Source organism: Clinocottus analis, unplaced genomic scaffold, assembly GCF_023055335.1.
Source record: "Clinocottus analis isolate CAN_PGR_092001 unplaced genomic scaffold, fCliAna1.0.p SCAF_1, whole genome shotgun sequence".
NCBI classification, from domain to species: Eukaryota; Metazoa; Chordata; class Actinopteri; order Perciformes; family Cottidae; genus Clinocottus; species Clinocottus analis.
In genome coordinates, this window is record NW_027175820.1 from 8121669 (window position 1) to 8147348 (window position 25680).

The following is a 25680-nucleotide window of genomic DNA, read 5'->3' on the forward strand; positions in this document are numbered from 1 at the left end:
TTAGCATAGTATAGCATAGCATAGCATAATGACTGTAAAGATGGGGAAACAAACAACTTTGCCTCCGTTTAAAGGTTATTAAAATAAATCCAGCACATCTAAATTCAATAATGAACACCCTATATCCTATTTATTTAATCTGTACAACAACCGAAGTGTAAAAATGGTGTTTGTACGGAGGGGTTAAGTCGACTATTTCTTGGCTGGGTGCAGTGACTTCTTGCAGTGAACTTGAGGAAATCAATACGCCTGGCCAAGAGGAATACTTTTGTTTTACCTTTGAAAGAGCCATGCTAGCTGTTACCCTCTGCTTTCAGTCTTCACGCTAAGCTAAGGTAATCGTCTCCTGGCAGTAGCTTCTTATTTGGCACACAGACATGAGACGCAGGGGGGGGAAAGCATATTTCCTAAAATGTTTAAATATTATTTAACGGCAGAATTCCTTTTAATGTTTGATATGTTGGGGGGACATTTCTAAGTCAGCTTTAGCATTATTAGTAGGTCAAGCGAGGGAAGCTGAGAGTGGAGATATGTAGTCAAAATGACAAGCTCTGGTTATTATCAACGAAGGATTTTATATATATTACATTGTAGCAGTCAGGTCTATAAGATTTCAGAGCATACACTAAAGGCTTGCTGTATTATGGGAGTGAGAACCAGGGTAAGGATACTTAACTACTTCACAGGCCCTTAATTCTTAGACTGTGGTAGATGGCCAGATAGAAAGGTAGAAATGTCAAAGGATTCAAAGGATGTGTATTGGGAATTTTATATTCTTATTCGTAGTTTAGCTTACAAACCTTTGATGCAAATTATCTTCTGTCAAATGCAAATGGTACACCATTCTCATAGCTGTTATCAAGTAATGAATCACTTCTGTGGACAGGTCATAAATTAAGGAAAAGAAGAAGACCTTTGAAACCACAGGTGGTCTAGTCTTTCTTTTAATATCCACCTGAAACAACATGCTCCTTTGTAAAAAACCTAGCTTTGATCTATGTGTATAAGTGCCTAAGAAGTCACTCCTCAGTCCGTGCATCCTTCACCAGACTCATAGCGAACGGTGCCTCTTCTCTGCCCAGGGAATAAATGATGTCTGGTATTACAATGTTTATAATTTCAGCTTAAAAAGACTCAACAGTGGGTAAGGTCAAAGGGACCATCACAGAGGTTTTGGCTAAACAAATGACCAATCACAGTATGACCTCTTTTTTTTAATTTTAGGATATTAAAATTAAAATATTAGATCAGATCAGCCTCACGATCAAAGAATAAAATAATTTCAGACCGGTCAAGAGGAGCCTGGCACTGCAAGTGCTGAGTTGTTGTTTTCCAGTTGAAGACAGATGTCCTTTTGCTGCTGCAGCACTTTGTGTATATCTTGCACAAATATGCAAAACCTATGCAAGTGGTCAAGTTGTGATTAAGCCCCTTTCTGCATTAAGTCCTTTCATAAAACTACTTCAAGACAAACGTGACTTGGTTTGGACCAAACTGGGCCGACCATATGGATGCTCCATGGGATCAGAAGGGAACCAGTGTACCTTTTACAGCTCTATCTTGCTGAGCCTCTATTGTTGTATGTTTCAAGCTCTTGGCCTGACGCTTGTTTGTATTGACCGTCCAGCCACCTGCCAATTCCTGCTCTATCTACATCCTTCTCCGAGTCGCTGAACTGCATCTGTTTCTTTAAACACTTCTCCTACAAATGCTCTCAAGTTAATATTGAATACCTCCTTTGCTTGAGTTTTGTTCTGCTTTATTCATGAATAAATAAATCTTATTTCCATAGCAAGTTATAGGTGAACGTGAAGGCAAAAGTCAGTGGTATTCAGTAATTTATTTCATGGTTGGTGCAGTTGTACGGGCTGGTAGCACGTCGCCTGCCTGGAGAATATGATCCCTTTCTACTTCACCCTTCAACCTCAGGCTAACAGAGCACAAGTTCTGCGTGGAGGTCTGTGCTCTCTGCCCTTGCCCTCTTGTGTACTCTTGTGGCCTGGTGTGCTGGATTCCCCTCTGGCACACACATCTTTAATATTCTGTGTAGTGCATTTGCAAGAATAGCTCAGAAGAAAGCTCAAAACTGGAAGCAAAAAACATATTGCACGATGACTCAGAGTATCAGCAGGCCTTACGGATCCATAAAACAAGTCTTGAAAATTAAAAAAAACCTCAACTTGTTAAAATCATTAAGAATTGAAACGCTTCCAGCCCGCATTAACATTTTTGATTGGGGCTCTTCAGGGTTGCGGAAAAAAGCTGTGAACTCCAGACTATCATCACCTTATAAGTTGATATATTGAGATAGTTAGTATAATGTGGATTTTTTCTTTAGGCATGCAGCAGTTAAAGAGCAGCTTTTAGATTCCTTCTGAGTCGTGTTTGCAGCCAACATATGAACTCAAATCCGATCTTCACTTCTTTTTTTCCCACAAAAAGCCCCGGGCAAATGATCAGGCTCTAGCTCCTAAGCACTGCTCTATATTCACTATAGCTAATCAATAACTTTGTCAGACAGCTGGCAAGTAGTGTATACTGAGTTTTATATCTCAAGCCCATGCTGATGAGAGTGGTGAGAGTTAATGGCTTATCTTATCAGCTAGCTTGGCTTTGTGCAAATTTCACAAAATCTGCCTTAAGCTTACTAATTAACATCTTATATCTCACTTGTTTACACCTTAACACAGCGCAAATACAATTTCATGGTTTTGTGCAGGGACAATCTGAACACGAGATACATATTTTCTTTTAACTCTCTACAAGAAAGCGAAGAAGTTCCCAAATTATTGAACTATTTTGCTTTAACATCATAAAGCAATATTTATTGTGTTCTGTTGTGCAGCTTGCATTGAGTTTGATTGTCATTAAATTAAAAAGAATTGTAAGTTTTTGAGTTTTTAGAGCTGCCAAATTCTCATCTTTGAAAGGAGAATATTTAAGGGAAAATTATGCAAAAAATAGTAAAAACTTCACCTTGGAGTTTGTTTTCCAAGCGTTTAGCTTTTAGGAATGTTGGTTTTATGAATCTTATGTTCAGTATTTTTATATTTTCTGGTTCACTAATTCGGAGGAAATGTAGCTCCTTTGTCAGATAAATGAAATGCTGCCCTTCAGCTGTCAACCCACTGTTTGCCCAACAGCCAAGTTAAGTTCCCTTTTGGATACATTCTGTACTCTGTTAGATAACATCAACCTGAGATGTGAAGTGCTTTCCAGTGTTTTTTTCATGTTAAAGTGATGCACTTATTTTTCATTGCTTACTTGACCCCTTTGGTCTGCTTGGCTACTGCAGTTAGCTGTTTCCACGAGAATCCCACAGGAAAAGCTGCTTGAATATGGTGTTCGTAGGTTATTGTGTAGGTTTAATTTGTAGGTGGAGGCAGCATAGAAAGAGCCAGATAGCACTTTTTTTTTGTGAGATTTTATTTACATGTATATGTGCTCCAAGAGCAATGTGTATAGCAAGACAGGGTCAAAACAACATGTCTGTTTTCATCAAATCTGCTTCACTGATTGGACATTAACCCCCTTACAAGTTCATTTCCTTTTATACTATTACAATGAGTACTACTTAAAGTTTCAGAACTTTATTACCTGTGTTCAGTTTCTACTCATTTCCTTTTGTTTTATCTTTCTCTTTTTCTTCATGAATTAGACTGAAATTAAATTCCAGGGAGTGCTACGGAGCTCTTTTAGCTACTAGATTTGGCCTGAGCTGTGCTGACATCAGACCAGCATGCACACCATCGGGCACATTCAGGGTCCAATATGATTTGGTAACTACCTTCAGGCCGTCTGCGGCACACCCCCTTTGGTCACGCGGCGTTGACGTGTGCCTCTGAAAAGATAGTTAAAAGGAGCATTTCATCTCGTCTTCCTCTCTGCAACCCCACTGTCGCCGAGGTGCGACTGGGGTGCATGGAGATGGCGAGAGTGAGAGGGAGCACATTCCTCCCGTGTCTCCATTATGCATTTCCATATTTTCTCCCTCGCCAAATGAGTTCTTTGTCTGCTCTGAGACCAGCGCTAATGAGAGAGTTGCATTGCAGCATTTAGAAGCCATTGCTCCCACATTCATCAGGAGAGATTTGTGTTGAGCCTTGTGTTTTTTATTCCCACTCAGCAACTCCCTTCTCTCTGCTCTGCTTCTACTTTCTGATTGATGATAACGAGGTTGTTGGCTAAAACCGTCTCTTATCGACCAAACAAAATGGCTCCCAGATCTGTGTGTGTGTGTGTGTGTGTGTGTGTGTGTGTGTGTGTGTGTGTGTGTGTGTGTGTGTGTGTGTGTGTGTGTGTGTGTGTGTGTGTGTGTGTGTGTGTGTTTGTGTGCGTGTGTGTGCATTCCAACAATGAGAACGAGATGAAAGGCCGCTGCTCCTGTGAGTCACAAGCTGCTGCCTGCTTTCTAAATGACCCTGACTCGACTGTCACTCAATGCAAGGAGGATGATATTCTCTGCTTCCAATTTATTCCCACACACACAGATATAAATTACACATTTAAATGTTACATCTACAAATAAAGCACGGGAAGATGAAAGGCACCGAAGGATACACGCACAGAGACATTTAGATGCGCATAAATATAACAATACACAACTCTTGGAAAAGGAAGAAGCCAGAAAAGGAAAAGAGAAAAAAAAAGAAATTCAGACTTGTTAACACACATAAACCTGTCATATCCTGACATATGAATAAAAGTGTCTTCTCTTTTTCTGTTCCAAAAACTCAAACCAGCTTTTGTGAGATGAATAATAAATAATAATAACATTTCCAACACATTTGCTTCTTTTGCATGGGATTTAGTCTGTGTGATGTATTTAGCAGCACGACAGGACAAACAGCTAAGATGTCTCTTGTCTGTGTTTACCCTGATTGTCCACAAGCCCAAAAGGTCTGAGATTACTGCTGAGAGCACCTGCTTGTTCCCACTTTTCTCCCTCTCTGCTCTGTATTTTCTCCCTGTCTTTCATGTTGTGTCACACCCTGCATTCTCACTGCAGGCAACATGAGTGATGGGTTGCTCCATTCTGGCAAATAGAGACTGTGTGCTGTTGTTGCAGAGCTATAAAGTGCTGCTTACAGGCTCCCACTGAGGCCACAGTTATGAAGGCAATGAAGAGCAACGTGTTTCTATTGCTTTAGTTCTGTCTTCTCTGATGTTCCCTCATGTTGAGGAGACTTGGCTTGCTAGAGCATTAGTTAACAGAGTAGCGCATGAATAGTTTTATTTTTCTTGCTCTTTTATGTTAGTCATTGTGCAGTTTTATAGCTGTGTTTATTGCCCAGCCATGTTGTTCCGATGTTGAAAAAGAGTTAATTTGCAAATGTCAAAACATATGAACCTAATGTAGTGTAGATAAAGACAATGTGATACCTTCTGTGCACTTGTGTTAGTCTTCATTTTTCTTATTGTCAACAAATTCCATGAACATATTGGAATCAATACTTTCCATTCCCAAGCTTGTCTGTGGCATTCAAACCCCAAGCCCAACCATTCCTGAAAACAAGCGTTAAAAACAGGTCATAAATAAATGTCAGACTGGTCCAATCTAATACTTTCTATATTGAGGGGGGATACCAGCAGTTCCTCAATTTCTTCAATGTAATTTTTATTATTGGAGATATCGGCACAAATACATTATCCAAAAGTAACACATATTTTCATGTTAAATATTTTTAAGGCAAACAAAACAAAACCAACAGAACAACAGATTCAAAAAATTAAGAAATCAGAAAAGCTTGAACCTCAGCCCTTCCCCCGCTGATCATCATTTTGTTGGATTCTAATTGGCTCATTGTGAACCTGACAAACTGTGTGTCAGCTCACCTGGACAAACTTGTTTTGCTTCAGTCCAGTTTTGACTTGCTCACACAAACTAAATATCTAATACTATTAATTAGAAAAGCAGGAAATCCTCACGTGAGGTGCAACAGCTAAATTTGCAGATTTAAGATAGCTATGAAAATATTCTTGAAATAGTTTTGTGTCGTTTGACTTGTGAAATAAATAATCAGAATGTCCTGCTTCTCTGCCTCTTTGTCTGTATTCTACTTCTCCATTTCTTGGAATGGGCATCAAAGTGGAGAGAACTTCAGTGCACCAGCCTCATGTTCCTCTCCATCTCTGTACTTTTATTCGTTCTACGTCTTCCTCGTCCTTTATTCCCAGCTGAGCACTCCCACGCCTCTCATCAACTTTTTCTGAGTTTTACTTTCTCTTTAATTGTGAGAGAAAGGAGTAGCAGAGTAGCAGAAACACAAGCTATTGTCATTTTACTAGGGACTGAGTTTAATTTGGATCTTAACAACCTCTCTCTCTCTCTCTCTCTCTCTCTCTCTCTCTCTCTCTCTCTCTCTCTCTCTCTCTCTCTCTCTCTCTCTCTCTCTCTCTCTCTCTCTCTCTCTCTCTCTCTCTCTCTCTCTCTCTCTTTCATTCTCTCTCTTTTTCTCTCTCTCTCTCTCTCTGTAAATCTTTGTGCCCTCTGTCTCTTCCACAGGGTCCAATAGAGAACGACGTGGTGATTCACGTGGCCCTGATAGCAGAGAGCCAGAGGTAATGTGTGTGTGTGTGTGTGTGCGTGTGTGTGTGTGTGTGTGTGTGTGCATGTGTAAGTTTCTGAACATGTCGAAGGCCAGGTCTATCACTACTTTAATCGCGGTGAGCTCATGAAGGTAGAACCCAGCCTGACCTCTGCCGTCATCTATCACTCTTCTCTGTGTGCGCGTGTGCACTTCTGAGTATGCATGTGGGTGCGCGCATGCTTGGTCACATGTGTAAGAGAGTGGGTGTGTGTGTGTGTCAAGCAAGGTCAAATGACTCTGTGAAGCTTGTTAACCTGTAGCTTCAATTTAGGAGGACTCATGAATCATCTTTCTCACTGGAGTCTACTTATGCGTTCCATTTTTGCTCTCCAATATACAATGTGGTGGTTCAATAGCATAGGTTTATAATAGATAGTGATTTACAGTAGACCCTATTTACATGTGTTTATGTTGACAATAATTGAAGAGCAATAGATTTATGTATCTTCTGATTACGCATCAGTAGTTCAAGGACTAACAGACTCATAAAGCTGCAGATTTTTCAAAGGGAGAATATAGATAGATGCAGTAGATGTAAAGCTGCTGCAGAACAGCACAGTAGATTTACAATGGGATCGATGATTAATTCCAGTATTTAATAATGTAACCAATAATCAAATAAATATTACTGTGTGCCTAATTTGTGACCGGTGTAAGGGCAGGAAAGATATCGATAAACTTCGGGGCACCAGTGCAAAGAAACACCAACAACTACATGTAGAATGCCTAAAATTTTAATTTAATGTCTGTGTCTTTGTGTAGACTTCAGGTGTTTTTGAACACCTATGGCATTCAGACCCAGACGCCCCAGCAGGTGGAGCCCATCCAGATCTGGCCTCAGAAGGAGCTGGTCAAGGTAACGCATGTTGTCACACATTAGTCAAGTTTACCCATCCTGCTGGGTCGACTTCAAGTCCTGTGAAATGGAAGTTAGAATGTCTTTTGATGTACCGTGATGGTATGCCACAGGGAAATTGAGTATTTGAGCTGTGTACAGTTACGAGACCTAGCGTAGTGTGATAGACCCAGCTCCCTCGTGGCTCAAAGTTGCAGATTGAATGATGGATGGGTGAATTTTGTTGGTACTCTTTTGTTTTGCAGGAAGAAGAAAATATAAATGAATAGATTTTACCAATTGAAAACTCACTGACTGCAGGAAATTGACTGCAGGAAATTTGACTCATTGCTTTATGATAATAATTGTATTGAACGAGCACTTTTCAAGCGTAAGCTCAAATAACTTTCCAGATAAAAGGATTTACAGAATACATAATTAAAACGATATCAATTCCTTACATGTCCCCCCCAGTATGAAATAAGAGCTCATGTGTAAACCATGAGCTCTTACTGTACATTTTGTACATTTTGTCAACAGTTTGTGTTGCAATTGCAAAAAAAGAAAAAGGTACATATATAAGTGAATAAGATGTGGATAAGAGAAATAAGATTACAAACCAGGTGAAATTTAAGGAAAAGGAAATAAGCCCATTTATAAACAAATGCAAATATCAGACATGGTCTTATATAAAGCAGGTAAAAAAATCACTCAAGAACCAACTATTAATTAAAATCAGATAAAAGTGCAAAACATATGAACGTGCATAAAAAACTTCGAAAGCAAGCACAACTGAAAACAATTTAAGACAAAAAGATCAAATAAAACGACATAAAGTCTTATGAAGAATTTGGTTGTCATTCCTGTTCACTGAGAACAACTCAAAAGGAAATTCGAGGGGAGAGACTGTGAAAGACAAATGACACCACACCACCACAACTACACAAATCCATTTAACAGACAGCCAGATTACATTTCAACAGTTAGCTGTCAGTCCATCTGTTTGTCAGTCCAAGATTTCCCTCTTGATTGTCTCATTAATAACAGCAAGGCTGCGCTTGGTTGAAGTGATTGATCAGTCGAACAGTGATCGTTTCATGTTGATTGATCTGCATAATGGTGGAGACGCATGGAGCGTAGCGGTTTGCATAATCGTTCTCAGAAGGCTGCGTCAGGCGGCGCTCTCAAAGATTAACGGTTCATTTGAAGCACTTCCTTTGTTACCTGAACAACTCTTTCCTTTGTAAAACAGGGGGCCAAAACAAGCAGAGAGAGTTGTTTCTGAAGAGAATTCAGAGGAGAGCCTTTTTTTATACACATGATATAAAGAGCTCAATAGGTGTCGGCATTGTGATACTCAACCAGTGAAAGAAAAACAACCACATATCTATAACTTGTTCAACAAATAGTTCCTTCTCTATTTTTTGGATCTCCTTGATGTATATCAGTCATTTATGCTTCAGTCTTTTCTCCATTTCACCTTGTGACTTTCTTACATGAACTACAAACATCATGGTTGTGTTAAGTCTACTGCAGTAAAAGGTTTGAGACTATTTCTGTTCATGAGGAGTGCTTTTTGTTTATTGTGATGCACCTTTGCATCAAATTCCTTGCATGTGTAACATTCTAGTCAATAAGTAGTTTTGATTCTGATTTTCGAACAAAAAGCACATTTATTTTCCACAGTAACAAGAGCAGCCCAGTTGCATCATGAAACTCCAAAACCTATCATTCATAAGAATCCTTCCTGACACTTTGATTGTAAGTCAGCGTTCTGAACAAAAGAGGTGGGATTCAATAAAATTTTATCAAAACTGAATCCACCGGCAAGTTTGCTCGTCAAATCTAAATCCTTTAAAATCCTTTTTCGTTCTCATTCAACTTTTAAGGCCTTGACACAAAAATACCCAAACTTGCCAATATATTATGTCAATGGCTTTTATTGTGTAAGGTAAGAACGAAAGCTGTGGATCTGGTGCATGCCTCATTTTTTATCACGCCCCACTTTGTAGGAAGAAAAATGTTCATGCCCCACCACCCTAAAAAAGGCCGATATCCGTGAGATAGGCTTTTTTTCACTGTTTTTGTTTTGGCAAAATGCCAAAATTCGATGAGTCGCCTAGAATTTTGGCCATCACGCAAGCATAACCTGTTAACGCCGTGATGTAAATCTTTCCACAAAAGTACAGGCATTTCGCCATGTATTTATTAATGACGTTTTATATCTGTGTACTTGAAGTTCTCATGTAGCTCATGGGAAGAGTGTTCGTCCTGAAACCACAAGCTAGCTGGTTCAATCTCTGGTTTCCTCATAGTTCACATGGTGATGTGTCCTTGAGCAAGACACTGAAGCCCTATATATTTTAAATCAGTTTGAGAACCACTGGGTCACACACTGGGTTACTCCAGGTCTGAAAAGTAGACCCAATGCGGAAATGCCTTAAACTTGGCTTCGTTCTAACATCCGTCAGGGGCCATTCCTCTGGTTACAAAAAGAAGTCCTACTGTAGAGATGTCTTTAAGAAAAGGACCTCACTTGTCACTAGATTTGGTCCCTCAATCGCTAGTTTTCAAATCTTCAATACAGCATGATGATCTGGTAAATTATCTGCACGGTATCCTTGAGGGCGGGGCTACCCTGTGATTGACAGGTTGTTACTGTGGTCTCGGAGTTGTCCCTGTTTTCGCCTTTTACCTTCCATGACTAAATCCACTTCTTAATATACAGACTGTGGCTACATGTGGCAAGGAAGCTTTGGGGAGTGAGGTGGCAGTTACAGTTCAGTGCGTCTGAAGAGATAAATACAGCTGTTTATTCACTCAAAAGTTTGCTTTAATGATTATCCAGCTCAGCACTCGCTAGCTGCTACTTACGTCCTGTCCACTCTGTGTCTTTCATCTACAGCAGATTACACCATTTGTACTGTCATATCTGTGACACCACCCACATCTTCGCCTCCAACTTCTGTTTCACTCCCATCAAATCTGTCACTCAAACCCTCGTCTCTCCTCCTGATTCTGTCTCTCATCTGCATGTGCTCTGTTTGAAGTCGACTAGTATCTCCCCATCTCCTGTCTCTCCTCTGTCATACCTGTCACTCTAACCCTGGTCTCCTGCCTAGCCTCTGTCCCTCATCTGTCATGTCTGTTATGTAGCATCCATTCTCCATGTTACCATCTCTAAACAAACAATTCCTCTTTTCTTGTCATCTCCCTGAGCTCTGTTCCTTCCTCCAGGCCTTTCTTTCTTCTACCCTCTCCTTTTATATCCCTCCCATCCGCTTCCCTAACCCCACTCTCCCACTCTAGGCCCTACATCTCGTCCCGCCCCAATTATGTCCGTTACACCAAGCAACACTCCCCTCCAGGTCTATCATCTGCCTTTGAACTGTCATACCTGTTACTTTTTCCTTCTCTCCCCTCTGCCTCTTTCTGCTGCCTGATGCTCAGCCTCTCCGATGGATGTGGCATTGTGAGTCAGAGCGGGCGCTGTGTTGAATATTAAATCCCAAGCCCAGACAGACGCTTCTTCTTCGACAGAATCTGTTTATCTCGGAGTCACCACCATCTCCTGTGCTGCGGGCCCGCCTTTGCTCACCTCACCTCGTCCCTCGCAGCCGTTTCATTGTGTTGACAACAGCTGCCTGACGACGGGAAAGTGGCAATTACATTTTGCAATGTGTTATTCCCACCCGTACAACCTGAAGCGTATCCCCTTGCAAATCACTGCTTTGCCCAAAAATAGCCTTTCTTTTGGCGGTTTCTCTCCCGGTTTCATATCTGATAGTCCGTGTGGACAGCTTTGTGGACGACATTTTGTTTCTCTCTCACATGTTGCGGTTACGAGCCACAGCTGGAGTCACGTCAATAAAGCCCTAAAGAGACCCTCTGGACAAAGAATTTGAAGGGTAATTACGGTATTCTTCCATCTGGGTCTCATTCTAATACTCCAAGACTATTGATCATTATAACAATGACTCCGAGATCAGGAAAATGTGAGGCAGTACAAGATTACAACCGCTCAAACACTTGTGTTACACAAAGTAATCCCATCATCCCGGTTCAGACTTCAGAATCCATTTATTGTACACGGTGGCAGTTGATGAAAACTGCAGTGTACCTCTGCAGCATGTGGCTTATTAGTAAAGCCGCACATTGTCCCTATGGCTGTCGTGCTTGCATTTCCCAAATACGTCCAGCAGACGTGTTTGGCGGACATGAATCATGACCAAAAGTCATAATGGATAGAAGTATGAGAAGAAGGCCCATCTTGACACATCCCAGACGAGTTATTGGTCGCTGTAATTGTTTCTATGGTCCATACTGGCTGTGAAGAGACCTCTTAATGTCAGTGCAAAGGTGGGGCTCCAAATCTGCAGTCCTTGTTCCGCATAAGCTTGTATTTAAACAGTTTCAGTCGTGTTAGTACAAAAGTAGTTCATTGTTTTACGATCCCTCCACCACAGCTCGGCAAGAAAATGTTATGCGAGGGAATTTGTAAGTTTAGAAGATACCTTTTAAGATTTGACTGATTGCGACTTTGCCCAAAGTCTAGATTCTGCATTTTAAACCCCTTTGCTTTCAAATAAGTCACTCTAGTAAGGGATTGCTTCACAGCAACAACATTTACAGTGACCAACAACACTTTCAATATACATATGAAGATATGATAACTGTTTGAAGAGAAACATGAAAAAATTAATCCCCGTCCTTTAACGACATTTTATGGGGCAGTCTGTGGTTAAAGAAACCCTTTGAGTACCAGAAGGTTTATCCCAGATTCAAAAAGCACGTGCTGTACCGCTTAAAGCCGTGTGGCAAGCTGCTGAACCCCTACCTGCACGCTAAGTCTCTCTGGATGACAGCACCTGCTGTGAAAGTAAATCTGTTATGCATTATGTGACACCAACAGCTACATTTCCACTATTCAGGGCACCGTCCCAGCAGCGATAAACATGTGCAGGGACCTGCTCCTGGTGAATTAAAAGTTTTGCAGAGTTTGTCAGTAAATAGTCACACATTTTCACAGATAGTGGCCACTGCAGAAGTCTAAAATACAGCTTTTAGATGCAGCCTTTCATTATCTCTCCCACCTGTTGGCTTTCTATTTGTACTGCGGTCAGTGGAAATCTCAGGGAATGAAAGGATGCTTTGAAAGGCTTCCTGCATGTTGTATTTCTTCATTGGTATTCTGCACAGAGGAAGTACTGGGTGCAGAGGTTCCTCCGACCTCCCGTGGCTTTTCTCCTCTAGGTCTCATTCTCACCTGTTAGAATAGTGATTTGCAAAGCCACTTATCCTCAATTAACATTGTACTTTCTTTTGTATAAACGTTGTACTTTTGCTCCTTTTAGTGTAATTCCTTCTAATTAGCCCAATTCTTACTTCCTCGTGTTGTGTTCAGCTCAGTCTTTTCAAAACAGTGAGGAAGTACACTGGGGTAGCAGAGCACCACCTTCTGGCTGCAATACAAATTGCAGCAGGTTTGAGACAGAAGAATGCGGCATTGAGGGCTTGATAGGCAGATTTCCTGCAGTGCCACTTCAGTGTGTGGGTGTACAATCATGATAGCAGGGATTGGGAGGCATTTCAATTTAGAATTCATAGGCTGACACAAAGAGAATAAGTACTGCTTTCACATTCAGCCAGACACATCAGAAATGTAATGCACTCACGTACACGACCGCGGCTCACACACAAACACATAATCGGTAACTTGTGGTGAGTGTCACACCACTGCGCTTCAAGCAAGCAGAGATAGGGAATCAATGTCCATCCTCTGTCTTTTTGCGTCTTTGAATCAGTGTATTTGACAGCAGACGACACAGCGATAAAAAGCTTTTATGCAAAACACCATAGGAAAGCATTGGAAAAACCGATGCTGTAGCTCCTGTATCCTCCCTGCTGCCATCTCTATACACATTTCATTTGACCTTTTCCCCTGCTTTGTTAGACAACCGGGAGGAGGGGAGGTGGGGGGTTAAGGATTTCTATTCATCTTGTTTGTAACTGTGTACCAGTATCACTAATGCCAGGTTTAGTGCCGTGAAATGTAAATAAAGTTTAAACAAATAATCGGGCAAGCGTTTAGGTATGCGCTGAGTTAGCCATAAAAATTTAAATTGAACCTGTGGGAGAATTATATCCTTTTTTTTCACTGACTTTACTGACATCCCATAACTTCAATCCACTAATTAGGTGTGAAACTTGATATCAGCTACTCTGAGCCCATCACTCTCATCCAAACCCTGTTGAAGTTGAGCTCTCTCTTGGCCTCATCTTATGAAGTTGCTCTTTTCTTGAGAGCTGACTTCTAACTTAAAATGTGTAGACATATTATGCATGGACCAACCAGGTAGAACCACCTGTTCCCAGGCTCATAATTCTCGGACCTTTTCCCAAGACAAAATAAAACAATGTACATTTGAGATTTTTTTTATTTCTATTTTGAATTTTGTTTTACTTGTCTGGAAACAAGGTCATATACTGGTGGCCAATCCACAGCAAGAAAAAGCTGGGAGATAGTTTAACCTGTCGAAGAGGGACTGCAGTGATTTATTGCGGCATAGCAAAGAGGCAGATGAGAAAAGAACTGTTGGGACTGCCACATCCCCTGCATGGAAATCACAATGCTAATGTAGAGTTTAGAGGAAGAGTAGCAACTCTGAATAGCAACTCTGTCCTGCTCTGCATTTGGTTTGGGAACGTTTACACTTCAGCCAAACTCATTGCCTCAGATACCGTTACATTTGCCAAACTCTTGGGCCAGTCCTCATCCTCAGAAAGCTGTTTCTCTTGTAGAAATGAAATGGGTTATTGGAAAATACAAACGATAAAGCCCAGGTTGAATCCCTAAGCAGTTCAACATTTCCGTTTTATGATCCTGTGCTGTAAAACTAGACCTAACTAGCTTTTTCCCTGCAATAAAGGAGCAATTGTATTTCTTTATTCCTCTGTGTATTAAATCAGCTGGAGGCCTCATTGTGAAATTAAAGACCCATTGTGTCAAAATGTAAAAATGTGAGTGGCTAATCTACCACCATTATTACTGCCAACTGCACAGGGGCCATGCTAGAACGGAAAGTGTGGCAGACTAAGTGTGGCAGACTGGGACCTAGTGAAGGGTCAATTAACACCAGCTAATATTTACAATGGATTTGGCATTTTTAGCAGTACATGTATTTTAAGTGGCTCAAGTGGAACCAAACAGCATGCAGCCTATTTATTCTAATGAGGGCTCAGCCAGGTCTCTTTTTTTGGGCCTCTGCAAACAGTGTTTTCAGCTCGGTGCCCATGGGTGTGCTCAGGTCCACTAAGCACGCTGCTCATTGCAGCACAGGGACCTTTCGCTGTTGCCACGTCTCATAACTTTACACAGAGCTAAATATCAGTAGGTGGTTCTGCCATATGCTGGTAATTTCAGCTCATGAGTTGCAAAAACAGAAGTATCTCAGTGGAACAGAGATGATGGACTTGCACTTTCATTACAATATGGACTGGCTCTGCACGGCGTGACATTTCCAGTGAAACGGGATATTTTTAATCCCGCAGGAAAAATGTGCTAGGGCAAAAAAAAAAAAAAAAAACTTTTAGAAAGGTTATCAGTTAAGAGCGTGTGCAACGTTTGTGTCGTGTTTGCTGACGAGAGTTTAATGTGGGTTTCTTTCTGCAGGCATACCGTTTCCTTGCCGTCAATAAAAAGCTGGGGTTGAGTGGGCGTCCAGAGAGGCCAGTGGGCTGCATTGGGACCTGCAAGGTACTGTATATGAATTGCCTATCACTTCCACATCGGCATGCATGTGCTGCAAATGTTATGGGTGACTACTAACACACATCCCACATGTTGATCTGCATACGTTTCCTCTGAGGAGTCAAACGGAACTAAACAGAAAATATTCAGTTCCAAGAGTTTTTCTTTTCGTCAGACTTACTGTATGCATCACTGAATGCTGAATAGATTATTTGAATATGCTAAGCCGTCAGTCTGTGTGTGTGAGGCCGTGTGTGTGCATATTCTATGCCTGTGGAAGTGTGTGGTAGCATTGTGTGTGCGTGTGTGTGTGTGTGTGCGTGTGTGCGTGTGCGTGTGTGTTTGTGTGCGTGCGATGTTGTTTGCAGTTTCTTCCAAATGAAGGTCACCAAATAAGTTGAGCTTCAGCAGCTTTCTCAAACAAAGGCATTACCAAACAAATGAATCATGGCTCCTAACGCATTGCTAAAGCAGTATTATAATGGAACATTCATAGGGAAGATGGCAGACTGCCAGAGGGCATTATCATCATCAGTGTGTGTCTGTAGGGGTGCATGTGTGTTCGTGTGAGCCCCTGTGATAATCTGTATGTGTGAGAATGGGGCTTTATATCAGTTGTGGACGTGCGTGTGCGCACGTGTGTGTTATCAGAAGTGGATGTGTGGCTTCTGTGCGTCCCCTCTAGTTTAGGATTGATGGCTTGTTTTTTACGCTGCCCAGAATAATGTATACGTGGCTACTTGCAACCCATCCGTCTTCTCATGGAACAGTGTGTGTGTGTGTGTGCGTGTGCGTGTGATTGCGTGTGTGTGTATTTGCCTCCCTCCAGATTTATCGGATCCTGGGCAAGACGGTGGTGTGCTACCCAATAGTGTTTGATCTAAGTGACTTTTACTTGTCCCAGGACGTTATGCTGCTGATTGATGACATTAAGGTAAGTCAGGGTCACACTCATGGAGCTTTCTGTTACCGTTACGGCTCCACAGCCAACCACTTGTTATGTGATCAGAAGAACTTAAATAACTGAGATGTATTTAGCTCGTTTGGTCTAAAGAAATGCAGCCTGACATTTGTAAAAAGAAAAAAGAGAGAGAGCAGGGATCAGCGGATTTGAGCGGAAATCAAATATTCCCCTGAGTACTGGCCCAATTCCAGCACTAGATTTATTGACTGATGATTGAGTTTGCGTAAACCTCTGTTCATTTTTGTTAACTCATTGATATCATGCAGTAGTGGAACAGCTTCTGGTCGGTTGACGACCATTTTAACTTATGAAGAAGGTCTTGAAACCAACGTTCAGCTGCTGAGCCATGAACTCCTGTAACTCCCCTCTCAATTCCTACCAAGGACCTTTTGGTCCTAGAATATGGAGGGAAAAACTGAAACAAAACATACAGAATTTGGATTTGATGGAAACACATTAAAGGTTTAAAGAAATAGTGGATATAGACAATTTTGATTTTGTAAGACTCGCCGATATATAAATTTAATATAACTGCATCATTTGTATTTGAATGTAACACCATATTAAACTCAAGTTAAGTTTATATATTTTGAAGATTGTGCGAGCTGGCATATCTGAACCAGCGCTGTGTGTGTGTGTGTGTGTGTGTGTGTGTGTGTGTGTGTGTGTGTATGTGTGTGTGTGTGTGTGTGTGTGTGCGCGTGTGTGTAGAACACCCTGCAGTTCATCAAACAGTGCTGGAAGATGCAGGGACGTCCACTCTTCCTGGTTCTCATCCGCGAGGATAACATCAAGTAATATACACACCCCAGAATAGCTCTTTTATCATTTCTTTAACGTCCTCCTGTCCTTCGATAGCTTTCTTACAGCATTCCTCCTCCACCTATTGCCCCATACAACTGCCTCTATCACTCTTTTTCTCTCTGATACTGGCTCAAGCTCCAAAACAAAGCCTTGACAGTTACAATGCAGTTCAGTTCATTTTTTTAGTCCAACATTTCTCTCTCCCTCCCACTTAACTTCTCTTCCCTCCAGCATGTACTGCAATTTATCTATCTTTATGGCAAGGTGCAACTGTATTTGCTTGCTGATTGGGTGGTAATGTTTCCCATTTGTATCACTGTTGCTTGACTGGTGGGCTGATTACAGCAGTGTTGACCATTATCCAGAAAGCCATATATGTTAAATGTGCTACAAGCGCTTAAACAGCACACTGTAGGATCTGGAATGAGTCAGTGGGTTCTCAAGGAAGCAACTCAATAGTCATTAGTTCGCTATTGATCGGGATGATGCTCTGTATGGAAGGAAGCGGCACTGACTGTCTCGGTGAAAGAGAAAAACAAATTAATCTGTGATGATTTCAGGCTGACATGTTCAACACATGTGTTCAGTTTGTAATATATTGGTGAACACAGACATTTAGACTCCGAATGAGACAGATTCACTCTACTGTGGACTGTAGAAAAAAACAAACTTTGGAATTCTAATCTTTATCTCACCAGGGGGAGCCGCTTCAACCCGGTCCTGGACATGCTGGCCTCGTTCAAGAAAGGCAACATCGGAGGGGTCAAAGTTCATGTCGACAGACTTCAGGTTTGAAGTAGACTTGTTCATTATAGAAATGTATTAATTACTTTGATTATTCTCGATCACTCTTTGTCTTTCGACTGCACATTTCAAGGAATTTCCTTTTTATGGATTATTGGATTATATGTTAACCGTCAATAGTTAGTTAACGGTGCAAGTTTTCCGTAAAAATGGCATTTCTACATTACTAGTATGGCTTATGATTGCCACAAAATCTAAGCGAATTAGGTATTTGAGCAATAAAATAAACATGATTAAAAATATAATAAAACAAGGCCTTGTTTTGACTCACTTGGAAAAAAATTAGAAGACAAACTAAATTATATTCTATATAAAAAAGCAAATAATGCTGCAGAACTTCCAGGACATAAATGAAATGGGACTGAACATCATGGGCAGTTTAAATTAAGTCCAAACTATTTATCTTTTATCAGCAACACGGTTTGTAGCCCATCTGTTACCAAGGAAACTTGAAATAGGTTCCACCAATCTCCAAACAGACTTCAGCTTGACTGATTTTATTTGCGAATAGGGTTTAGTAAAGCACTGTCTGTTCGCTTTGCTTGTTGCCAAAGAGCTGAAAACAACTGCTTAGGAAGGAAACAAGGGAGGAGGCTCAACTATTGGGCCAACTTTACCAGTTCAGTAAACCCTTTAACACTTCCTACCCACCAATTAGATTTTAATCGATTTAATGTCTTACAGCATTTTTAAAAGAAATGATTGGCCTCCGAATGGCACTCAGACAAGCTTTCTGCTCATGTGTCCATCATCTTTCATGTCTCTCTTGGTTCTATGGTTAGCAGGGCTTCATCTCTTTGTTCAGGAACATTTTATTTCTCGGAAGTCCCTCCTTCTTTCTACAGAATTACAGCAGTGTGTCTCAACAGTGGTCTCCTGGTTCTACAGTCCTGTATCTTTGGATGCTGCCAAAAAAATACAACACACACAAATAAACCTCTTTTTTTATATATATATAAAAGCTTATATAGTATTTTAATATATAAATGTAACTGTTTCCTCTCCCTCACTGAATCTGCTCACAAGCTTCAGCTGAGCAGCAGCCGTTGTTGTGGTCACACAGGACAAGGTCCTCAGTCTCCAAGCAAAGCTTTAGTCCCAGAGCAAAAAGGCCTGGCAGGACACTGCCAGAGAGGAGAACGTCCAAAAAGAAAAGCGCTGGGAGTCCTGCATCAAGGATTTTGTTTATGATGCAGAGCTGTGGAGATCAAGCAACAAGAGCAGCGCTCCAAGACGCGTTGGAGAAGCAGGAACTGGCTCGGGTACAACAGGGAAACAAGTCAGAGGTCCAATGGCTTAAGGACGAAAACCTGCTACTGGAGGATGTGTGTCTGCGCCTATTGCAAAAGACTTTAGATACCTTTGGGAGAAGGATAAAGGACAGGGAGACAGAACTAGAGAAAATTAGAGAAAATTCTGGCGTCTCACTCACCTCCCATCCATCGCTCACCTCTCATCCCTTTTCCTTCATGTCTCATCTGACTCACCTCGGCCTGGTGGGCAGTGCAACGGTGATGGTAGCGGCTCCCATCAGGCTGTGAATGACGGCATGTTGTGTAAAACAAGCGCTGTTCATTTACCATTCACCTGTTTTTATAATTTTATCCTGGTGATCAGGATTTTCCCAAAACAAAGATTGAAACAAACAATCCAATCAATATGCCACACAGTGTGGTTATATATATTTTGTATTAGAACAATTGTATGCCATGATGGTGACAGTAACAAAGAAGTGCTTTTTTAAGTTGTGATTTTAACAATAAAAATTGTTTCAAATTATATTTTAGGTTAACGACTGTTAAGCTGAAATAATGAATAATGACCAAAGGCAGACAGACAGTTTAGTTTTAGACCACATTCATCAGGTATGTCCATGAGTCTGCTAGATGAGCAAATAAACAACGTTTTTCTAACAACTTCTTAATCTCCACCTAAAAAGTGACAAAATGTCTGAGTTTCATGTACAGCTGGTTTACCCTCAAGTGCTCATAAAATCCGTTAATGCAGGTTTAAACTAAGTAAAACATTCACATGTAAGTGAGCATATGTCATATTAAAACTGCACATTTAATTTAACTCATTACAATGTTCATGGCAGCATTCATGAATTCACAATTAGCCGTAAACATTTTACTGCAGCTAGTTTTTATTTTTCATGGCAGATGGTATTTGTTTAGGATGTTGACACAATCAAGCAAAAACAAAAAAACAAGGCCATGGTAGCTCTTCAATTATATTCAAATTGTTAACTTTGGTTTTCCAACCCTACTTTCTCTCCCACTGAGTCTGTGCGTTCAGCTGAGACTTCCTCATAGGATCGGTTTTTTGTTTTGCTCTAAAGTTCTTCCTTCCCTTTGTCTGTTTGCTATTCACTTCACAGCTAACTCCGACAACTTTGAAACACTTCTCCTCTTCATCACCTCATTGTTATGGGGAGGAGGATTGCTCCTCTCCTTTGCCTCTTATTTTTGTTTTTGGAGTTGAGTTCAGTTGGAATGGCTAATATCACATTTAGACCACAGGAGCATGTCACATTGAACTGTCTCTTTGCTCCCACACTGCTTCACTTTCAAACTTTCACAATCTCACTAACTTGTTACCGCTCCCATACACGTTTGGAGAATTTTAAGATTGAACTGAGTTCACACCTTACTACTCCATGTGTTCTTTGTTATGAACTGCGTTGCTCAAACAATTGTTTTGCATCCTGAGTCTCACGACAAACCTCCCCGGGATTTATAGAGCCGTGCTTTCTCTCCTCCTGTATTGTTGCGCTTCTGAATGTGTCTTCAGACTGTGATGTCCTATAATACTGTGCATTATATTGTATATAAATGGAATACTTATTTTGCAACTTCTTTTTTTCCTCATTGACCTATTAGACCCTGATATCTGGAGCGGTGGTGGAGCAGTTGGACTTCCTCCGTGTCAATGAGGCAGAGTAAGAGTTTCCTCTTGTCTTTGTACTTAATTAGTCAGAGGTCAGTTTGATCTTTTAAACAGCTCATTAGGGTTTTTCATGACAAATACAATTATTATCATACAGTGTAGACATGTATACTTGATTTAAAATGTCTTCAGCATCAATAAATCAGTGTAGTGTATAGTTCACAAAATGCCAAAGGAATGAGGCAGCAGTGTCGTGTGTGATTTAATTGTGAAATGTTTCAAGTGAGATAAAATCAATTGCTTGTAGATCTGCCATCTTCATGCAATTTAGTGTGCGTGCATGTACCTAGGATCCCAGAGTTTAAGAGCTTTGAGGAGTTAGAGCTGCCGAAGCACTCCAAGGTGAAGAGACAGATGAGCACACCCAACGTCTCAGAACTGGAGCAGCAGCCAGAGATCACTGTGGAGGAGTGGCAGCAGAAGCCCACCCATGAGATCATCCAGAAGTTCCACGTGAGTTAATCGGCGGTTCACAGCAAAACTAAAGTATTCTTTCGAGGCAATCCTTAAGATGTCAGTCCTGGTTTATTAAGAATTTATATGTGGGTGGAAACAATGATATTGTGCTTCCAGTTACCGGCTTGTGGTCTTTTTGTTGACACAAGCTTCAAATGTTCCGAATTGTGTGCATTGGTAAATTTAGTTGTGTGTGACTGAGGGAGAAAAACGGTAATACATCCCCCCAGGCAAACAGTGGGAGGTGGCTGTGGTTGAAGGACTGCAGTCTAGAAATATCTCCATTATAAACGTTTGAAGAAAAGACTGCAGAAGAATTAAAACGTTCATATTACTTCAAACCCCAGGTTTCTTTTCAGTCGGTGGAAGCGACTCTTAAATCCACATCCAACTATCCACCTGCTATTGCCTCATTACATTGCCTCATTATTTGTGTGGAAAATAACCTCTGTGCCCTCATTGTTTCCCCCCTGTCGACACAGCCCACTCTTGCCAACACTCACTTGGCCACCTGTTACCTGTTTCATTACAGCATCTTATGAGTGTGATAAAACATATTGCATCAAGGCCAGGTTCTGTGTACAGTCCAGTCTGCCCAAGTCTTCTCACAATTACCAGCTCGTCAATCTGGCTCTGGACTTGAATATTTCATACGTGTCCATAAAATCCAAACTCCAGCCCATTGCTTCTGCAATTGTGATTTGTTGAGTCAATGAGAAATTCATGATAATTTATAAATATAATTTATTTTTGCATGTTATTGGTCATATCGGTGCTACCAAAGCCAATAAACACTTTAAAGCTAACAATAGATAACTTACCACAAGCATCATCTGACATACTCAAAGGTACTCTCTCCTCAATATTTAGGCACATCAAGGTTGCTATCAAATGCAAATGACAATTATTACCACAATTGCAAAATGCCAGAAATGTTTAATGTCTATTGTGTTTTCTTGTGTGTGTGTGTGTGTGTGTGTGTGTGTGTGTGTGTGTGTGTGTGTGTGCGTGTGCGTGTGTGTGTCATTGCCCAGGACTGCAACTGCTTGGCCAGTCAGGCTCAGCTTGCAGTTATCCTTCTGAGGAGAGAAGGACCCGACTTCCTTGCAAAAGATGGTAAAGACACACACACACACACACTCAGAGATGATGAGCATTTCAAAGAGCTAGTCACACATACTAAAACAGAACCGCAGATCTTTAGAGGTTGTGTTCATTAAATTCCTGTAAAACCGCTGTTGGAGCCTTCACCAGTCCTGTAATCAGGTACAGGTCTGGTCATGTTGAGCATATAGGATACATTTGGATTTGACTGAATATTTAATATTGTCTTTTTTCAATGACCAAACGCAAATATATTTGTGATTCCAGAGAACCTGATGGATGAACTGGAGAGAATCTACAGAAGAGCTGGCAGCAGGAAGCTTTGGTCTGATATTCCCACACACACATACACAAATACTTGCAGTGTATACACTGGTTGCCGCCTTCCAGTTTGTTGCTGCATTTGTTGGCCTCACATTGCCGTTAGTCATTATGGGGTCCAGGCATAAAGATTGTTACCAGAAGTGCCTATATCTGAAAATGTTACCTAAAAGGAATGGGGATTTATGTTTTTATGTTGGGCTCCATTTAACCAAAAATATCTCCACACCTGTTGTGTTTGTTGTTTTCACAAAATCTTGTCTCATGTGAACACTTTAATCTGGCTGAACTGTAGGATGGCAGTGCGTCACACTGCTGCCATTATCAAGAAGTTCGCCAGCTCTATAGCTCCTCACATCACCACAATACTGGTGCAAGGGAAGCAGGTAATGTCTGGGCAGAGATGGACTGAAGACTCTGCATGCTTTCCCCAAGTCAGCTGGCCAGCTAGCAGTCTAACTTAAGAGCTGTGTGAGGGTCCGCCAATCCTCATAACCAACCAGCCAACTAACGAACAGCGCTCAGTTAGTCATTGCTTTACAATTTCCAATATTCAAGATGTGGATTTCTGACCAAAATATTTTAAAAAGTCTTCAATTCGTACTATTTTAGTCAATTGAAATAGAGATGTAAACAGCCTTAAGCGTGTAGTTAACATTTCCTGGAAGGAAGGAATTAAACAATGAAAGTAATTAGTAAACGTTTTAAAATAATAATAAAACAAAATGTAAAGAAATGATATAAAAACCTTCAAAGAAACAGTTCATACTGACTGTACTCAGCATTATTCAGGCATTTTTTGTGTAAAACTAATGCTTGTCACAAGTTTTACTCTCAAAAAAGTCTTAATAATTTAAATCTGATTTCTCACTGTGATATTGAATAGTCCATTAGTCCCCCTGGTAACAGGAGGTGTGACGCAGTAGCAGGCTATCAACATAGCGTTGTGTTAAGATTCCAGGTGTACCGCTAAGTTTAGCTTAAGGCGGTGCCTCACATTCACACAGCTGTGAGTTCGGCAAAGCTAGCAGGCACTTTGACTAAGGTGTGTTCAGGAGCTTGTCGTCGGTGTTTGCTTCCGTTCCATTAACCGCTGCAGAGGCTGGACCCTCGTCTCTGCTCCTGCAGCGTCGCCCACTGCAATAAGGCCAGCTGTATACACCAAATGAAATAGGATTTTCCCATTTCTCATGGCCCTGTGAGTGCCTTTTACACCGGCTGTTTCATCCATGTGCTCGGTGGAGGAGCTTGATTGTTGTTTTTGGAGCAGCTACCATTAGCATATTTGTCACAACAAAGTAATACGAGAGCAAATGTGTCTCCCTGAAGGCAAATGTCATTAACGGTGACTGTCCTTCATATTGTCAGCTCTACCAACATGTAGATCGTAATTGTATTTGCTCTGTCTTGCTCACTGGTAAAAGTGTTCCTCGTGCTACAGGGTTACTACGCGTATACCTGCACAGACAGCACACCGTGATGTGTGAACTAGACTAAAGGAGGTATTCCGGTTACTTTTGGATGACTCCAGCTTGAATATTCAGGTTCCTCAAATCCAGGATAAGTGTGAGTTCTGACTGTTAAGCTGCTAAATATCTTCCCCTTTTTGATCTTTGACCATAAATCCTCAAAGTGTGTATTTTGTTTGGGGTATACCGCTGGCCTCACTCACCTGGAACTGACCAAATACTCCTAATAGTTTGATTTTGAATTACATTACATCACATTTATTTAGCTGATGATTTCATTCAAAGCGACTTACAATAAGTGCATTGAACGTGACCGACACGACAGCTTTCATTATATGCTGTTTTATGATTGTATGGCAAAGACAAATTTGATTCTGCCATACAGCGAAAAAGAAAAGCCTGGAGGCTGGATTCCAACTTACTGGGAAATGCCATTAATGCTTGAGTTTAATTTACTTTCTCATTTACCTAACATGGGCCAGGAAGCGAAGCTTGAAATGGGTTCCCAACAAAGCGTCAGAAGATCCACACCACACCATGCCTTCTAAACATTAAGGCTTGGTTGCATTTTTATTCTTCATGCTCAAGATTTGCCTTCGTAGCTCCACAGGTGCAGGAACTGAATAACTCCGCACACACCATAAGAGTTATGTGTAATAGCCTAATATTAGAGGAGTTCCTTGCTGATTGTATTCATCACTCCCTAATGAAATGATTTCATTTGATCATTGCTTCTGTGAGGACGGCTTCAACTCCATGTGTGTCGATAGCAACCCTGGCTGTGGGCTACCATGTGAACCTGGGAATGTTCATTGGTGTTGCTTTTTTCCCCTCATTATATTCTTGCAGGCAATCCGAGGCAGTTTGAAGGCCGTAGTGATTCTTGCGAATAACAAACTGAGAAATTAGTGAACATTAAAATATTTCAATGGAAAGCGTTCAATAACTAAATCACATTCACTCATTAGGATTGGGACTTGAACATTTATTATTTCTTAGTTTGGTCTTCAGTCAGGTTTGATTAAAAAATTGTTTGCACCGCTTTTATTTTTTAATCTATTTAATTCTGATGTTTTGATGGTAATTGGATTTAGACTTCAAATTTGGGGGCAGTAACCTGCTATATTAATAGAAATAAAGCAACTGCCAATGGCACCTGAGGACAAGATTTTGCCTTTTCATCTTGTTATTGAAATATCCATGTACTTCTAATAATGCTTGATGAAATGGAGTTGTGGTACTTTATTTGGCCACTGTACTCAGTGTATTTGCTCCACATAGTCCATATTTCACAAGGCAATTAATACCACGTGATTACAAGTTGAAAGTCACATACATATGTAAACAATATAGAATGTCTTCTCTATTGAAGTGGCAGTTAAATTGAGGAATTTGGAAAAAATTTTAAAAAAGATGTAGTCTTCTAAAGCTCTACCTGTAAGTTATCTATCATGATGTCAAGAATGTTCTTGTGTCTTTTCGCCCACTAGGTCTGTTGTCCGTCTTGCTGCCAGTCTCTTAACTAAGCTAGTGGACAGCCTTGCCCCCAGTATTACTAGTGTGTTAGTGCATGGCAAGCAGGTAAGTGGACACACAGAGCGCAGGGCCCAAGTAGTTTACTGTAACTATCCATG

The 25680-nt window shown here is 40.9% G+C and overlaps 1 protein-coding gene across 3 annotated transcripts in view; it reads left to right on the top strand.

The window, feature by feature from the left end:
- Positions 1 to 25680, top strand: part of phkb (phosphorylase kinase, beta) — an 84734-nt gene that overhangs the window by 53695 nt on the left and 5359 nt on the right. For 2 of the 3 annotated variants that reach the window (XM_068578969.1, XM_068578955.1), the window contains 11 exons: positions 6506 to 6561; positions 7353 to 7446; positions 15098 to 15181; positions 16005 to 16109; positions 16851 to 16933; positions 17642 to 17732; positions 20630 to 20688; positions 20987 to 21149; positions 22187 to 22268; positions 22524 to 22581; positions 25537 to 25627. In XM_068578969.1, the coding sequence (XP_068435070.1) occupies positions 6506 to 6561; positions 7353 to 7446; positions 15098 to 15181; positions 16005 to 16109; positions 16851 to 16933; positions 17642 to 17732; positions 20630 to 20688; positions 20987 to 21149; positions 22187 to 22268; positions 22524 to 22581; positions 25537 to 25627 (966 nt within the window). Of the gene's footprint in view, positions 1 to 6505; positions 6562 to 7352; positions 7447 to 15097; positions 15182 to 16004; positions 16110 to 16850; positions 16934 to 17641; positions 17733 to 20629; positions 20689 to 20986; positions 21150 to 22186; positions 22269 to 22523; positions 22582 to 22872; positions 22964 to 25536; positions 25628 to 25680 lie in introns of all 3 variants that reach the window. The other variant, XM_068578962.1, reaches the window with a different exon arrangement.